Raw genomic sequence first — 12,578 nt, 5'->3', positions numbered from 1 at the left:
CCACATATGTAGAGTTGCTATGGCAACTGTCAGCCCAAGCCTTCCCAGGGGAGAAAATAAAAGTGTGTCCTACCTGGCTAATTGGTATTTGTGTTACAGAGAATTGAAGGGTAACTTAGTTCCACCAAAAAATAGAGCAGAGACTGAAGTGCTCCTGTGCTAATGTGACATTATTTAATCTGAACAAGGACCCATTTTGCATGTGCCTTCAAATTACAGTATTTATGGAACACTCAACACAATAAGTAAAAGTGTTGCTGCCAAATATGCCTGACTTGCCCTGCTCACTGATTTGAATAAAAGGGGCACTGAAAAAAAAATAGAGAAGCAAGAAGGAAGGTGGAAGAGCTGATGGGATTAGGGACTCCAAATTTCATTACAAAAGCTACAAACCCCAACAGTTTACAACTGAAAGTTATGCAAAAATAAGCTGGTGGAAGGCGACAGCTCTTTTCCCTATTTCAACTTTTCCCTGTTTCTCATCACTGCAGGAAGAATAAAGCTCCCAAGCAGGACAACCACACCGGCTGAACAATAGTCACCCCTCACTCAGAGGCACAATTAGAGCTTTTTAACCTGAAAAAAGCTCTGAAGATCATTCAAGAGAAGGATCCCACTGGCAGGATGCATTTCAGGAAGGAGCACATTGACAGCTCTCACTGGCTGGTAAACACATCCAGCAGTGTATTTGTTTAATCTTAGCACAATTACTAAATAAAAGCAGTCAGAGCTCTGAGGCAGCAGAACCTCTATGGAACATGCAAACATAACAATGACATCTCTGTCTCCATCAGCCCAATGACACAGTCTGAGGAAATGAGATTTTGGGGGAACATTCAGCTTCTCTGGGCACCCTGGGCCTCCCCACCCTCACAGCGGGGATTCCTTCCAGATATCCAGTCTGAATCTCCCTCCTTCAGCTGAAAGCCACAGTGGCTTTGCATCAGGCACACACCAAAGGAAGGACCTTTGTGAGCAGGGCCAGCACCAGCCCTGCCCCAGGGCTGTCCTGCTCCTCCAAGCGGCCCCAGCATTTCCAGGAGACAGGAGAACAGCCCCCAGAGCTGCACAGGGCCGGGCAGGGAGCAGGAGCTCTGAGGGCCATGGAACCCAGGGGAAGGACGAGCACACCCCACAGCCCTGGGATCCACGGGCTGCACCCCACAAAGGCCATAAACCACAGCTGAGCCATCAACCCCAGCTGAGCCATAAACCACAGCTAGCCATAAACCCCAGCTGAGCCATAAACCACAGCCAGGCACGCGTTCTCTCCATTCCTGATGTGGGCAAACAAACAGCTGGGTGAACTCAAGCTGTTAAAAGGTCTGAAATCTGCTTTGCCACGTGTCACCTCTCCCGCTCCTCATGGCTCATCTCCATCCTGGAGAACCTCGGAATTCTGGCCTTCCTCACACCACCCCCCTCCCTCCACCTGCTGCAACAGCTCCTGCTGAATTATTCACCTTTTATGAATTACCTGCAGCACATTGCTAGGGGTTTGGTTTTTTCTTGTTGGAGGTGTTATTCTCTACCCTGAACAAGGCAGGTGTTTACAATATGCCTTCCACCGAACAACATTATGCTTGTGTTTATCGATAAAATAAAATAAATCCATCCACTGAAGCCCCCAGTGTTATATATAACCCCATTCTTCAGGTTTAGAGATCGTGCTGCATGAGATTTTTCAGCAGGTGCAATTTCCATTCAGCACGTGTGTGGCTAAGCTAAGACACGATATTTTCCAGAGGAAATATCTGACAGGAAATCAGTGGCAAGCACCAAAAAGCACAGTCCCTGCACCCCCAGCCAAAAGGAGTGCCAGGAGAGGAGGAAAAGCAGCAAAGCTCCTGCAGCACAGCTCTGGGCAGGGCAGGAGGGGGAAAACCCCGGGAGGAGCTGCACTGACACAGGGACAGGGACACAGGGACATGGGGACAGGGACACAGGGACAGCATCTGGGGCCCTCCACACACAGCCCCTAGGAGAAGCACTGGCACAGGGACAGGGACACAGGGACAGGGACATGGGGACAGGGACACAGGGACAGCATACCTGGGGCCCTCCACACAGCCCCTGCACAGGGGTCCCACTGGGGGCTTTGCTGGACAAGACACAGCAGCTTCCAGCCCAAGGAATGGGGATGAGCCCCACCAGCAGCAGAGAGGAGCCCCTGCTGTCCCTGTCCCCAACGTCCCCAATGTCCCCAGGCTGGGGCACAGCACACTGAGGACTGCTTGCCCTGCCCTGTCCCACCCTCTGTGCTCTGGGTGAGATCAAGCTCATCATCACATCATCATCATCATCATCATCATCATCATCATCATCCTCATCCTCATCCTCCTCCTTTCTGCTGTCCTGCATGGGCTGTACAAGGCCCAGGCTCCCAGAGCCCAGGTTTAGCTCAGCCCCAGGAGCACATGGAAACCTCATCTTTTGCTGCTGCACAGCCCCGAGTGCTGGCGGAGCCTCTGGACCTTTTGTGGTTTAATATCAGCCGGTTAAATCTCTGCAGACAACAGCTCCAAGCACTTCACCTCGGTCCCCTGCAGCCCCAGTGGCAGGCAGGAGCTGCTCAGCCCTCCTGGTGTCAGAGCAGGTACAAACAGCCCTGCTGCACTCCCAGCTGCTCTCTCCTTATCTCACCTCAGCAGGGAGAGCAGAGGCGTTTGAAGTGTTTGTGAGCCTTGGCAGGTCTCCTTTCCAGCTGAAGTGAATTCCCCCTGGGATGCAGTGGCTCTGGAAAGCCCAGTGCAGAGGTGAGAGGAACGTGGGAACCTCTCCATAACCTCTGATCCTGAGTGATCCCCTCTCATCAAAGTCCCTCCTGGGTGATCCCCTCCTCCCCTGAGGCCAAGGCTGAGGCCAAACACCTGCAAATCCCTGCAGCCCCTGAGCTGGAGAGAACGAAGCTCTGAGCAGCCCCTGAGCAGGGAAGAGCCCTGGAGCCTCAGCAGGAGCTGTCCCAAGGCCCGGGTGTGCTCCTGCAGCTGCACCTCCACAGCTGGGGGTGACCTGTCCTGGAAGGGACAGCTCTGAAATCTGCTCACCTCTTCCAAACACAGGAACCCACCCACAGCCCTGGGCCTGCCCCAGTGCTGTGCTCCAGAACAAATGCAGAATGGAAACAGAGGAGGAAAAAGGAGCAAGAAGCCAAAGGTCCCACAAAGAGAAGAGCAGGCTCAGGCTCTGGGGACAGCAGATGGATGTGCTGCCACATCCATGCAGGGGCTGGGAGCATTTGAGGCGGGTGAGGATGCCTGGATGCAGGAGCACACCACAGGTAAGGGTGTGGCAGCAGCTCCCTCCAGGCTGGGCTCGGGTGGAGGGGTAAAACAGACTGGCAGCAGTTCAGGACAGCCCGGTATCGCCACTGCTCTCTAAATGCTGGACTTGGGGGTGTTTGCCAAATCCCTCTGAACGGACAGCTTTTCTGCAGGGACAAGTGAAAGTGAATCTGCATCGTGGAGCATCAGCTGCAGCCACAGGAGCTCAGGACAGGCCCTTTACACCGCGGTGTAAATGTGTCCTGGGGCTGTTCTGTGAGCAGAGCACTCATCAGACTCCACGCTGCCCCCAGGGCTCAGGTCCAGAGGCACAGGGGCCCACCTGAGTATTTTTTTGACGGTTCTCTTGCTTACATCTTGTATTGAAAATGATTTAGTTAGGAGATGCCTCTTTGTGGGTAATATGACAGCTAATTCCCACTTATCCTACTGTAAAGAAACAATTGAAATGGATGCAACAATAAAACTAATGGCTAACGTGATTGCTATTGATCACTTGCCAGTTTTTGAAATGGATGGCCCACGAGCTAAACGGGGAAGGAAAACAGTGCCACAGATTGCCCGTGAGTGAGGAACGAGCTGACTGGAGAGCCCAGCTGGAAATCCACGGACAGCTGACCACCAGCACGTGGCTACGACCACAGCGAATCCTGGGTGCACTCTCACCTACCTTTTCGGCTGACTGGGCAGTGCCAAAAAATATTGGAATGAAGGCAAGCCATACTATACAGGTAGTGTACATAGTGAATCCAATGGGTTTGGCTTCATTAAAATTCTCTGGGACCCCCCGAGTCTTGATGGCATACACAGTGCACGTCACCATGAGCAGAATGCTATAACCCAAGGAACAAATGATTTGTAGATCCGTAATGTCACACTTGAGAACTCCTCTGGCCTGGTCGGGGTTCATAGTTTTCTGCTCATCATAATCTATGATGATGTTGGGCGGGTCAACTGCAAACCAAATGAAGACCCCCAGCAGCTGCACGGAGATGAGGCTGGAGGTGATGGCCAGCTGCGAGGTGGGGCTGATCAGCCGCGGCGCCGTCACCGACTTCTTGCCCTGCTCGAAGATGCGGTAGATGCGGTTGGTCTTGGTCAGCAGCGCCGCGTAGCTGATGCACATGCCCAGCCCCAGGAAGATCCTGCGGAAGGAGCAGACGGCCACGTCGGGCTTGGCGATCATCAGGAAGGTGATGATGTAGCACAGGAAGATGCCGGTCAGCAGCACGTAGCTGAGCTCCCGGCCTGAGGCCCGCACGATGGGCGTGTCGTTGTAGCGGATGAAGGTGGCCATGACGAAGATGGTGGCGATGATGCCCAGCATGGCCAGGAAGACGGGAATGACGGCCCAGGGCGAGTGCCACTCCAGCTTGATGATGGGGATGGAGCGGCAGCCGGTGCGGTTCTCGTTGGGCCGCTCGTTGTAGGAGCACAGCAGGCAGGTGACCTCGTCGGCCTGGTACTGGTAGCCGTCACACAGCTCGCAGTGCCAGCAGCACGGCATGCCCTTCACCATCTTCTTCCTCTCGCCCGGCCGGCACGGCTGGCTGCACACCGAGGGGGGCACGGCACGCACACCCCCTCCCCACTGCATCTCCTCGATCTGCGGGACAGGACACAAACAGGCTCGGGGTTAGGCCTGGCTTAGGGCTGGCTTAGGGCTGGCTTAGGGCTGATTTAAGCCTGGCTTAGGGCTGGCTTAGGCCTGGCTTAGGGCTGGCTGCACACTGAGGGGAGCACAGAACACATGTCTCTGCCCCACTGCATCTCCTGGATCTGTGGGACAGGGACACAAACAGGCTCGGGGTTAGGCCTGGCTTAGGGCTGGCTTAGGGCTGGATTAGGCCTGGCTGCACACTGAGGGGAGGACAGAATAACGTCCCTGCCCCACTGCATCTCCTCAGTCTGGGGAACAGGACACAAACAGGCTCGGGGTTAGGGCTGGCAGCCACAGATGTGAGCTGGGAAGGAATGGAGGGGTCTCAGGGGTGCCCCAGCACAGACCCTGAGCAGATAAAATTCCCATGGGCAGAGTTCCCTGGTGCCTGTGTGGGGCTCTGGTCCCTAACCGTGCTCACTGCCTCCATTTCTCATTTCTGTTTCTTGTTAAGTCTGGTGGAATGACATCCAAGCCCAGATAAACCACGAGAGTGAAAAGCTGTTCTTTCATGAGAATCTGTAACAACACTGCAAACCTTGAGGGAAGGCAGGACTTACACTTGCAAGGCTGCTTCCCACAAACCTTGGGGCTTCTTACCGAGGCAGAGCAGAGATCTCCCTTCCTGGAAGTGTTACTGACCAGGGGAAGATTTGAAATGAGGGGGGAATGTGTTTTCTGTAGGGCATGGGGTCAGTGAGAACAGGGGAAGGTCTGCTGTACGAGCCAGGTGAGAAATATGAAGGACACAGAAAATGGTCATCACTGAAAAACGCAATAATTAGATAATATTTCATTTCAAAGTCACATTCAGCTTTTGAAATACCACATGTGCTTCTGGGAATGCAAATGACAAATGATTATATTAAATACATGGAAAGTCTCACTTACTCTGCAGTCTGGAGAATCCTCAACTCCAAGGTAGGCAACAAAGGCTCCCAAGTACTGTGGAAAACTGGGCTCACAAATCATTTCCAACTATGCTGACTAAAGCCACTCACCAGCTTCCCAGAGCAAGGAAGGTTTAGCATTTAGAGAAACAGCCCAGACTGGAAGCCTGGGCAGGCCCTGGCACTGCCAGCACCAGTTACCAGCCCAGCAGCACCTCCAGCAGCTGCTCTGTGTGTGTGTCCTTTCCCAGCACCAAACCTGATCCCCTGGGATAGATGTGAGAGAGTGTCACTAAAAACAACACTGCAGCTGTTTTCCCTTAGGTCACTTAAATGTTGTGAGAAAGTGCTCTGGCAACTAACAGAAAAACTGGGGGTTTTATTGTAGAACCTTGAATTTCAGTCCAGGGGCAAGGGAATTTATTCTTCCCAAGCCAAGAGCACCACCAGAGGCAGCCAGATGTTGTACCCAGAGCGAGCCAGTGTCACACGCTGAGCTGCACCCTTGGCAGGTGTGTGCCCAGGGACACCAGGAGCCCCTGACTGCAGCCTGGCAATCTGGGAGGATGTTCTCCTGCTCCCATCCTGAATGCCTCCAGAAGAGGGACTGGCTCCACTCACAATATGTATTCTCATTATGTTCACTATAGAACAAACATTAACAAGAAATGCTTAGTCTGTCTCATAAGGCCTAATGTAATTGTTCATTTTAATGAATAAAGTAACTCAATATCTGTGGATAATTCAAACATTGCTGCTTTGCTTCCCTCTGCCACAAACATTTCCATAATAAGCCATTTGTTCTGAACTTAATTGTTTCGTGCAATGTTTGATTAAAATAAAAATCAGTACAAAAATAATTACATTAGTGGTAATTAACCTACTCAGGGAAGAAAATAGCCACGTTCCCTGATCCCACTTTCATAATGACGGTGCCATTAATTTCACGGACACACAGAACCCAGCGGCGAGGACTGGGCTCAGATTTATTGCCACCTCCAGACTGCAGCTCCTAACTCAGCACTTCAGACTGTATTTGTGTATATTCCACTTCCCAGACAGCAATATTTGCATGACTTAGCTCTTCAGGCTCAGCTATTAATGTCTTGTAATTAGTTTCTAAATCCAGGGATTTGCCATGATAATGGTTTTAAGCTAAGAATATGTCAATAACACATCCTCAGCAGAGTCTTCTGCAAAATATCAACTGAAATCCCTTCAAGAGATAACAGTGATGATAAGCCAGAGTGCCAGAGAGGCTGCAGAGCTGCTGCATGCCTGGCCCAGCCTGGTGCTGCACCTCACACTGGAGCTCCTTTTCATTCCCTGCCTGCAGGGAGTGCTGGGGAAGCCTTGCCCAGCACTGAGCCTGCCAGGGGTGGGGAAAAAACCAGTTCTGGCTCGTGCCAAACAAATCCTGCACTGAGCAGAGCAGCCTTAACACCTCTGCAGGATAACACAGAATTCCCAGAGCCTCCAAAGCCCCTCTTGAAACAGGAGGATTGTTCCTACAGCAGCAGCATCACGGTGAGCTCTGGGATGGGCCATGTCCCTGTCCCTGCTGTGGGAACTGACACTGCTCCATCCCATTATCCCCTGCCATTATCCCACCATCCCATCCCCTCCAAGGGGTCCCCCCCACGGTCCCAGCCCAGCCCCGGGTGCTCCCTGCTCCTCCCAGAGCTGCCCTCAGCCCTGCTCTGCCAGCCCAGAGGAGGCAGAGCTCTCTCCCACCCGCCCTTTGGTGCTCCCACAAGTACAATTCTTAACCCTCCTTTACTTCCCTTTCATTTCTACTCTTCCTTTGTCTTTTGTTGAGTATTTGTCACCTTTTTTGGCAGCCCTACTGCTCTGCCCCAGCAGCACTGAGAGTTCTCTGAGCACTCCGAGCCCCGTCTTTAATGAGATCCGAGGGCCATTTGTTCTACAATAAAGCAAGGACATTTCCAGCACACCACTGATGTAGAGAAAAATGCTTAATCCACAGTTTTTGCAAAAATGCTTATTATTATACATTTCTGTTGACACACAATAAAATGGAAAATTAATTATTTTAATGCTTTTATATCTGCCTACAGCTTTGTGTTGTCTTCTCCCTAATGGAAGGGGGTGGACCATGCATCTTCAGTATTCATCCTGCAGCCCCTGCATAATATCTTGCTAATTAAAAAAGAGCATGTGCCTCCAAATGTGCATTTATAATGCACAGTTCTTGTTTCTTTAAACTGATCGGTTAGGGCAAATCTATCTTCTGAAAGCAGAGCTAATCCAAGGCAACTTTTTATCCTAAAGTGCCTTAGAATGAGGGAAAATCTGAATCACCACAGAATCCCAAAGTTGTTTGGACATCAGAGCCCACCCAGTGCCACCCTGCCATGGCAGGGACACCTCCCACTGCCCCAGCCCCAGTGCCCAGCCTGGCCTTGGCACTGCCAGGGGCAGCCCCAGCAGGGATTTTTCTGTGGGTGACAGGACAGCCCCAGGCAGGGCACAGAGCCCAGCTCAGCACAGAGCAGCTCAGCAGCTGCAGTCAGACACTTGTTCCTAAGTGCTCCCAGTGCCCACAGCTGGGGAGTCCAAGCCCTGGAGAACAAGCCTGGATGACAATGTTCCATCCAGAAGCAGATCCAGGAATTTGGTTTCTGTCCTAAGTGGGAACAAGCCTGGATGAGTCCTGGGGAGTCCAAGCCCTAGAGAACAAGCCTGGATGACAATGTTCCATCCAGAAGCAGATCCAGGAATTTGGTTTCTCTCCTGAAAACTCCTTTTCAGAGCTGGTTTTCATGGCACAGCCATGAGCTGACCTTACCTAAGGTTTGAGGAAAGGATTAGCCCTCTATCTTTGTTTATCTCTCTTATGAGCCAATAACTTCTTATTTTCTCTGTTATTTGTGATTGTGGAAAAGTTCTGCTCCTGCCAAAGCCAACACACAGCTCCCAGTGTGGAAAGGGCAGTGAGGAGAGGGAAGCAAGCTCGTGTTTGTCATTTGGAGAGCATTCCTCTTGGAGTTCCTGCCAGCCCAGCAAAGCTGGCATTTATTTGTCCTCCTAATTCCCCAGCTGGTTCAAGGACCAGCATTTTCCAGTCACTTTATTTGGGGCTGGTTTTCCCCTCCTGAAGCCTCATCATCAATGGACAGTGATTTCCTCATCACATCTCATGTGCAAGGCAGAACAACACAGGGCAGTGAAGGAGGATGAAAGAAATACAAAATACTGAGGGAAATTCAGTACCCAGCTCATTTAGGCCCTAATTAGATGCAGCAGTGATATTAATAATACTAATAATATTAAATTATCCTGCTCAGGTTGTGCTCAGTCAATTGGGCCCTAAAAGAACTGCAGATGAACACAGAAAATTAAGAATGGCTGGTGGCAATGCACACTGCCAGGGCAGCAGCTGCCTCCCAGGGCAGGGAATTCTCTCCCCACACACAGGGCTGCAATCCCTCTGCAAAAACCCTGAGGGGGCAGGTGAGGGGCCCCCCGAGCTCCCAGCCTGGGCTGAGGGAGGAGAAAAGCCTGTCCCACCCTTCCAGCTGCATCTTGGGGAGGAAAAGGCCAAAAGCTGCTCTTGCAAGGGGAGCTGAAGGCTGTACAGCCCTTCCCCAGTCAGTCAGACACAGGCACTGCTAAAGCAGAAAGAAATCCCTGAAATTCCCATTAGCACTGGGGAGCAGCTGCTGCTCAGGCAGCCCCAGAGCCCCTGGCCAGGTAAAGGTGGGATTAACCCCCCAGAGCCCCTGGCCAGGTAAAGGTGGGATTAACCAGCAAACAAGGATCTCCCATGGGAATCACCCCAGCAGCATCTGCACACAATGTACATCTTCAGTTTAGTGGGAGAAAACCAAATAGAACAGGAAAACAAAGCAAATAAAGGCTTCCCCTCAAGTTGTGCCAGAGCAGACTGAGGACCCTTTGCTGCTGTTTTTAGGGGCCGTTGTTGTCCATCATGTGAACAATTAGCTGAGGACACCTTGAATTCCACATTCTACCTCTGATTTTACAGTCCTGCTGCCAGCCACAGCAGGTCTTTCAGCAATCAGTATCAAGGGCATGGAAACAGGGATTATTTCTGACCTACGCTGTGCATGTGGCCTGCCAGGAACCTCAGTGCTCTGCTGAAATGCTGGAAACTCCGAGGGCTGCTCCTCACATGGGCCTGAGTGAGCAGAGCTTTCCATCAGCCTCTGTGGGATTTCTCTCTCCTCCCTCAAGCAAACAGGCACGATGTGGCACATCTGTCATCACTGCAGCGCTGCCACCCTTGGCACTGGCGTCGCTGTGGGACCAAAATCTCATTTTGCAAAACACAGCTGGGTCATGTTTGGGATCTGCAGCAGCAGCTCTAAGCCAAGAGCTCCCAGAGCTGTTCATCCAGTTTACTAAAGGAGTTCACTTGCAGATTTGACCAACACAAATGGAGACAAAGCAGCAAGCTTTGGCTGCTGTTAATTGTCACCAGACTCCTGGCACCACTGGCAGGTGCCAGGCCCTGATCTGCCACTAAAGCCTGGGGCAGCTGAAGCCCCAAAGCTGCAGTGCTGCTGAGTGCCCCAGGCCTGGCAGGGAGTGCCAGGCTCTCAGCACTCACAGGGACAGGGATATTCAGTGACACCTCCTCCCAAGGAGAAAAACAAGAGGTGAGAAAGGAGACCCCAAAGAAGGGAGCAGCACAACTGCCTCGGGGTGCCCTGGCCTCTCCAGACACAAACCCCACACTGCTGAGCACTGCTCCCAGACAGAGATCACCCTCACACTGCTGAGCACTCCCAGAGAGAAGAGATCACCCTCACACTGCTGAGCACTCCCAGACAGAGATCACCCTCACCCTGCCAGGGAACAGACAGAAGTGCCTTTGATCCAGGGGCACAGAGCCAGTCATTACTGTGCTGACGTTCCTGGACTCTCCCCTCCTGCAGAGCCTGGCCCTTGCCCACAGCACTGCCCACACGACCCACACACCTTCAGTGGGGAGCAAACAGAATGCTCTCCATCCAACCTACCCTGTCAGGGCAAGGACAGACACAAAGGAGCCATCTGCTGCCAGCTGCCTGCCCCAGGGGTGACCCCAGGGAGCGCTGGGGGCCCTGCTGGGCTGGGACAGCAGGGATGGAAACTGGGCAGAACTCAGCTGAGAGCCAGGAGCCTGAGCTGCCTGCTGGGCTGGCACTGGGTGCCCCGTGCTGCTGAGGGTGCTGCTCCCACGCTCCCCTGGCACTGAGGAGCTGTGACAGCCCGCAGCTCGGGGGCACAGCTGAGCCGCTCTGCCCTCCACAGCTGGCTGAACTTCTCCAGACACAGCGAAGCACATCTGTCACTGCAGAGCCTCCTCCCGCGTGCAGATATTAAACAAAGAATATTGCACCCTCAATAACGCACAAACTGACATTGTTACTCCTGCCAAAAGCAACCAAACATGTTCATTAGCCATAAAATATCGCACAAAGCATTTGCTCTTGAATATATTTGCTGACAAAACCACATCAGCCTGGCAAAGAGGCTTTACAGAGGGATGTGCAGGCACAGAACCAGCACCTCTTTTGAAGACCAGGTGATTTATTTGCTAACTCCCATTTCTTACATAACTCATTCTCAGAGTGTGCCTGCCTGCAGCTCGTGGGCATGGAGGGAACAACACAAGACAAAACAAAATCTCAAGTCAGGTCTTCTGCTACATAATTTTTTTTGGCCATTATAGCTTCTATGAGCTCCTTACAGTGCAGCTCTCTCCTGTCTTTAGGACGTGTGGGATCCATCTCAGCCTGCTTTCCTTCAGTGTTCATACCCACAACCCTTTCCCCTGGGACATCCCCAGAGGTACAGCAGGACCCCAGACCTGCTGAGCCTTGCCAGAGCTGGTGGAGCTGAGCTCCTCACCTGCCCGGCTGCTGCCCTCACCCTGCTCCTGCTGCCTGGGCCAAGGGGCAGCACCACAGAGCAAATGGCATTTCACACCCTCAGTTCTGAGCCCGAGCTGCTCTGCAGAGCGAGGGGTGACACTGAACCATTGCCCTGCTGTGGTGGTACAGCACAGACCTGCAGGGACAGCGTGCCCTGGCTGTGGGACTGCAGCTCCTGCCTGGCCCAGGGGTTCCCTTCAGGTGCTCTGAGCCTGTGCCCCTGTCTGCCGAGTCCCCTTGCAAGGGCACCGAGCCCATCGGCAGTGCCACAGCCCCCGGTGCCAGCCCAAGGCCCTCCCAGCCCAGCTGCAGCCACAGCCCTGCAGGACCGGGTGCTTTCAGCAGTGCCTCCCTCCTGGAGCAGGCAGCATATGGCCCTGGAGCAGGCCAGTGGTGTGAGAAATCCCCTTCCGCTGGCTGCCAGCTACTGCTGCAGCTGAGATAATTAAAGGTGTTTGTGCCGGTCACGGCTCACATGAGCAGTGAGAGATTGCGGAATTTAACGAGGGGACAAAACAAACAACATCCATTACTGCAGCACACGGCAGGGCTGCTGCCACGAGGGCACGCTGGGCATGGCGTGGCACTGGCAGCTGTTCTGGAGCCCGGGGATGGAGTCACCTTGCAGCCCCTCCCTGGGTTACAGAGGCCAGGAGCTGTGCCCAGGCTGCAATTCCTTCTGCAAGGGCTGCACTGAGCAGCATCACTGCTGGGAAACAATCCCATCCCTGCACACACCCGGCCTGGCACTGGGACTGTCACCACGTGTCACTGACGTGGCACCTGCAGGGACAGCAGGGCAGCAGGAGATGCAGAGGGTCCCTCACCGTGCCAAAACCAG

General features: G+C 53.0%; 1 protein-coding gene across 7 annotated transcripts in view; it reads right to left on the bottom strand.

Annotated features, from left to right (window-relative positions):
* Nucleotides 1-12,578, bottom strand: part of GRM7 (glutamate metabotropic receptor 7) — a 191,813-nt gene that overhangs the window by 42,008 nt on the left and 137,227 nt on the right. For 3 of the 7 annotated variants that reach the window (XM_039734249.1, XM_039734246.1, XM_039734247.1), the window contains exon 8: nt 3,955-4,890. The exons of the other annotated variants lie outside the window; for them this stretch is intronic. In XM_039734249.1, the coding sequence (XP_039590183.1) occupies nt 3,955-4,890 (936 nt within the window). The remainder of the gene's footprint in view (nt 1-3,954; nt 4,891-12,578) is intronic. 7 annotated transcript variants of the gene reach the window in all.

The sequence above is a fragment of the Passer montanus genome, unplaced genomic scaffold (assembly GCF_014805655.1).
Source record: "Passer montanus isolate IOZ18808 unplaced genomic scaffold, ASM1480565v1 scaffold9, whole genome shotgun sequence".
NCBI classification, from domain to species: Eukaryota; Metazoa; Chordata; class Aves; order Passeriformes; family Passeridae; genus Passer; species Passer montanus.
This window is presented reverse-complemented; position numbering and strand designations above follow the sequence as displayed.